At 45.3% G+C, this 5,287-nt stretch overlaps 1 protein-coding gene and 1 long non-coding RNA gene across 2 annotated transcripts in view; one reads left to right on the top strand and one right to left on the bottom strand.

Annotated features, from left to right (window-relative positions):
- Window positions 1–5,287, top strand: part of LOC110328616 — a 19,725-nt gene that overhangs the window by 2,508 nt on the left and 11,930 nt on the right. The window contains exon 2 of the long non-coding RNA XR_002380868.1: window positions 3,618–3,859. This is a non-coding gene — a long non-coding RNA (uncharacterized LOC110328616). The remainder of the gene's footprint in view (window positions 1–3,617; window positions 3,860–5,287) is intronic.
- Window positions 1–5,287, bottom strand: part of Plet1 (placenta expressed transcript 1) — an 11,246-nt gene that overhangs the window by 2,843 nt on the left and 3,116 nt on the right. Inside the window, exons 2-3 of the mRNA XM_021208039.1 lie at window positions 3,492–3,693; window positions 1,325–1,380 (exon numbers count right to left, since the gene is read on the bottom strand). Coding sequence (XP_021063698.1) covers window positions 1,325–1,380; window positions 3,492–3,693 — 258 coding nt within the window. The remainder of the gene's footprint in view (window positions 1–1,324; window positions 1,381–3,491; window positions 3,694–5,287) is intronic.

The raw sequence follows: 5,287 nt of genomic DNA, 5'->3' as shown, positions 1-5,287 counted from the left end.
AAAAAAAAAAAAAAAACCTGCCTTAAAATGATCTCTTTAGTTTTAATGTAAGTCTAAGGAAAGCAGACAACCGGGTAAGCCGAGGAATCGAAGCCCTCGCTCTGCAGCGGACTTTCTCTGTGTTCTTGGGCCACTGAACCATCCTTTCTGAATCCCAGTTTTGAATGCTTTGGTGTCTTACCCGGAAATAAGAAAAAAGGGGATAGAGAAAAGGGTAAGGAGCCCAGGGAAAATGCGGGCCTGGGGACTGTGCCCTGGGGAAAGCTGGTGGAAGCTCCTGCTGACAAGGACAGACACCTCCTGCTGAGGTGGTGGAGATGGCTCAGTCAGTAAAGTTCTTCTCCCCCCCCCCCCAAGCATGAGGATCTGAGTTTGACCTCCCCAATCCCGCATGAAAATACTAGGCGTAGAGTTACATGCTTCTGTAATCATAGCACCAGGAAGGGCAAGAAGGAAGATCCCTGAAATCACTAACCAATCGTCCTATTGGGGAGGACTGGTGAGATGGCTCAGTGGATAAGAGCAGTGGCTGCTTTTCCAAAGGTCCTGAGTTCAAATCTCAGCAACCACATAGTGGATCACAACCACCCTTCTGGCTTTCGTCTGAAGACAGCTACAATGTACTTATGAATAACAATAAGTAAATTTTTGGGTCTGAGCGAGCAGAGTTGACAAGAGCAAGTGGGGCTGAGTGGAGGGGGGAGGGGTGTTAACCAGAGCAAGCAGAGGTCCTAAAAATTCAATTCCCAACAACCACATGAAGGCTCACAACCATCTGTTCAGCTGCATTGTACCCATATACATAAAATAAATAAATACATCTTTTAAAAATAAAAATAAATAAATCTTAAAAAAAGAAAAAAAAAGAAACAATCTAACAAGAACTTATGATATTGATATTTCTGTGATACCAACTCTTTTTGTCCAGCTAGTGGCCTCCATCTCCTCCCAGCCCCTGCAAAATTCCCTTAAAAACAGATTGGTTAAAGATGACCACCTGGAGGCCTTGTGTGAGCGTGGTTTCAGGCCGTGCGGAAGCGGAGAATAACATTGTCTTTTCATACGGATGCCTATCTGGTACTGGACAGAAAGAGTCCCCGTCAAAGCAGGGGTTTGGAGCCAGGGGTGACCATGGGGATTGCTGAAAAACTGCACAAATCTTAGAGAGGGCTTTTGTTTCCTACATAACATAAAACAAAAGGTTGGGGGAAATCTCACATAGGTTCCAGGACAGTGGGTGACTCAACTGATACCTAAGTAAAATAACTTTCCAGACTGCCTGAGTTTAACGCCAAATGCATGGAGCTTTTGAAACAGAACTCACCTTGTTCCACCTTCACAAATGACTCTAAGGCTGTGCGATTGACTAGGACGAGGACCCTGGAGAGCAAATCAGGAAGAGACATGGTGAGGGAACTCACAAGCCACACCTTTGCCTTTCTGGATCACCCCATCCTGTCCATCTCTTTTGAGCTTACTTCATCTATGACACAGGAAGCAGATCATTACCTATTGATCTGGTTCGTATTGACTTGACTGAAGCCCTCCGGCTTTTAACTCCAACCACCTCTGCCATCGCCCAACCCCATTAAATTATCCTCAGAGCTTGTTCTGTTGTTAGTAAACCAACGAGACCAAGTCCGTTGCAATACTAGCCGCTTGTCTACACAGCCAGCAAGCCACTAATGAAAGGACACAGTCTGCATGTCCGTCGCCGAGCTTCCTGTGTGAGCAGATAGCAGTGAATCCCACAGTCAATGGCTTCCAGCTCATGGCATTTTTAGTGTCTTCAGTGTCAGATTTGGATAATTATTCAGATGATAACTAGTTAAGGAGTCAGTTAGAGTCGTGACGTGCATGATGAAGCAGAGGAAAGCCAGAGGGTGTACGGAGCTGTTTCTGAATCCATGTGTTCAGGGGAAGCAAAAGGGAAGCATTTCACCTCAGTACTCACGTGCGTGGGGGATGGGTTCCCCAGCCTCACATCCTAAATCCAATGGGCAGAGACCTTTGATGGTCGTTTTGTGCCCTGCTTAGCATAGTGCCCTCCATGGTGGTGTTCCTTGCGTCCCTTCCCCTTGAATCAGTCTTGCAGATCAAGGCCATGAGTGTACACATCACGAACAAGAAGAGAGTCTAGTGGATTGTAGTGAGTGTGCATGTGAAAATGTGGAGCGTGCGGACGCTGGGATGTCACTATGTAATGATGACTTAGATTGTCATTGCTGTGTCACTGCAGACTGTACCTGCTCGAGCACAGCGTGGTTACAACTGTTGCCATGGTAGGGTTGGTAACAGTTGTTCCCTTTGGATTCTGCTTTCATTCATCACTTTGGGGCTTAATAGTTCCTCCTCCAAAGCTGATGAAGCCTGGCTAGTTCCGGAGTGTGGCAGGAGAGGGGAAAATGGCTTGAGACAGCATCACCGACTTCCAGAGAGAAAAGGACAGCGGACACAGCTGACTGTCAGGTTTGTCCTTTGAGGAGCGTAAGTTCCTTACAATACTTGGTTTCTAAAGTCAATACCAGGTCCTCAGCGTGGGAGACATCTGCTGTGAAAGTATAATGCTAGCCTCGGGCCTCAGGGTGACCTTTTCTTAGAACCTCAGGGCATCCATTTTTTTTTTTTTTTTTTTTTTTTTATGACAGGAGGAAACTAGTGTCATTGCTCAGTTGTCTCTTAGCTACCGGTTTCCCAAATGAGTGTATGTTTAACAAATGATTATCCACTAACGTTATATACACCTAAATATTTAATTATTTATTCCAATTATATAAGTATTAATATATTTAAATATCCAGTCTATTGATACAATTATTAATTAATATGTTTAATTATATGATTGACTATTATTAACAACATATTTAATTAACTATATTTAATATATTATATATAGTGTGTGTATGTGATGGAGGCAGAAAAGGGGTTACTTATAGGAAGATAGATCACTGAAGGAACAGGGAACAAGAAAAGGCAATGGGGACAGATAGAAGCAAAACACAATGGCGAACATGGTGAAAATGTCACAAGGAAGCCTATCGTCTTGTATGCTAACAAAAGATGTTATTTTAAAAATGGATTCTCAGCCGGGCCTGGTGGCGCAGGCCTTTAATCCCAGCACTCGGGAGGCAGAGGCAGGCGGATTTCTGAGTTCGAGGCCAGCCTGGTCTACCAAGTGAGTTCCAGGACAGCCAGAGCTATACAGAGAAACCCTGTCTCGAAAAACCAAAAAAAAAAAAAAAAAAAAAAAAAATGGATTCTCCAGTTTGAATATAGACAACTTGAAAGAAAGTATTCAGTCTTCCTGATTATGTAGAACATCCGTGTATGTGTGTGTGTGTGTGTGTGTGTGTGTGTGTGTGTGTATCAAGAAGTGCTACTGAGGAGTTCTCCACTCACACCCAGTCTAGGTTTAACCTTAGGGTAAGGTGAACTATAGAAACCTGTTATAAACTTTCCAAAGCCCCAAATGACAGGAGAGCAGTCCTTACTGCAGGTTGACTTTAGTGACATCCTCAGAAGCAGGAACTGTCCAGGTTGTCTGGAAGACCGGTTGGCTTAGGGATGTCAAGTTATAGACACTGCTGGTGTTGCACGTCTCATATGCTCCATCCCAGGTGCCTACTGGGCTGCCGTCCTCCTTCACTGCTTTCAGGATCACGGCACTGACTGAATTGTTCACGGGGACCTTCACTAGGGGGAAAGGGTATGAGGAAGCAGTTAGCGTAAGCCAAGTGAAACCAAGGTGGTGTGTGAGCAAGGGAAGCCACAGAGTGTGGATGGCATGTGCCCGCTTCTGTAAAAGAAATTACAGAGATTCTGACTGGGAACTCAGTGTGCCACAGGCCTGTGACTCCAGGTGAGCGATGCAGGACCGTGAGCTCAGTGTCCACCTCAGCTACAGGGAAGCTTAAAGCCCGCCTGGGCTACAGAGGATTTCAGTACTCTTTTTTTGTTTTTTTTGTTTTTTTAATTCTCCAAATAGTCTACAGTGAAAGGCAGCTATGAGCCCAACCACCCTCTGGCCTTGGTTTTGCTACAGGACGATAGATCCTAATTGTGAAGAGCTAAACCTCTCCTCAAAGGTGGGTACCCCTGAAAGAGTTCGGAGGTCTCCTAGGAAGTGTTTCAGGGATACAACGGAGTAATGTTGCTAAGTAGAACCAAAGGCCTGCTCCTGACCCCAGAAATGCTGATCCCTCTGGGTTATTGAAGGTGGGGGTTGGGAAGGACAAGGGTTTGACTACGGATGAGACACTGAGGTCTGAGCCACAGGGTCCTAATCCAAGGACCAAACCTCTTAGGGTTTTTCTCTACTCAGATGAGGTCTATGACCCAGCCTGCCTGCACTTACAGGGGACCTTGCTGACATTTTATTAATATCAACATGAGGCTATTTTAGTGTGTCTGGTTTATTTATTTTTTTTCCCCTAGAAGATCCTACATGAGTAAATTCCTCAATACTGGGCCATTTCCGTCTTCTGAAACTCATTCCAAAGCAAAGCGAGTGGATCCAGGAGCAGGTCACACAGTCCTGTATCTGCACCCTGGCTCTGGTACTCAGGAGCAAGACAGGTCACTTCTGTGCTCTGGCTTCTCCCTGCTCAGTGGCTACTGCATACAATTTGTGTATCTTGAAACAGGATCTCATCCTAAGCTGGATTCAAATGTAACTGAGGATGACTTTGAACTCCTGATTTTCCTTATGTATAGACGTTGCAGGTATATGCTGCCACACCTGGCTTATAAAATGTAGAACACTGAGCCCGGAACGTGGTATGTGTCAGGCAAGCGTTCTACTAATTAAGCCACATCTCTGACTGCTACACTTTTTATATTTGTAAGTTTCCTCTTGGCGCTCGCCATAGCTCTGGGTCTGGGAAACGACATTATCCCTCACAGTAAAAGCTCCTGCTAGGACTGAAAAGAAGATGCTAACATTTGTGGTTCCTATCAGATAAACTGTGATTATTATGACTAATTTAAGCACACTGTATTTCCTCGCCCTGGTTTGCTTTGCCAGGAAGGTCAGCTGGCCCGAGTCCCACATGTCCTGAGTCACTCAGAGAGGAGGTGACTTTTGTCTCACATCTCTGCATGGTGGTGTAGCGGAAGGTGATACACAATGGTGTCATCTAGATGGCCCCAATCCTCTTAGGTCTCCATCTGTTTTCTCCACAGTTCCTTTTCTGCTTCCCTTTTCATTGTGTGCTCAGCCTTCCTTCCTTCCTTCCTTCCTTCCTTCCTTCCTTCCTTCCTTCCTTCCTTCCTTCCTTCCTTCCTCCCT

This window comes from Mus pahari, chromosome 10, assembly GCF_900095145.1.
Source record: "Mus pahari chromosome 10, PAHARI_EIJ_v1.1, whole genome shotgun sequence".
NCBI lineage: Eukaryota > Metazoa > Chordata > Mammalia > Rodentia > Muridae > Mus > Mus pahari.
The sequence above is the reverse complement of the archived record's forward strand: the minus strand, read 5'-3'. Positions and strand labels throughout refer to the sequence as shown.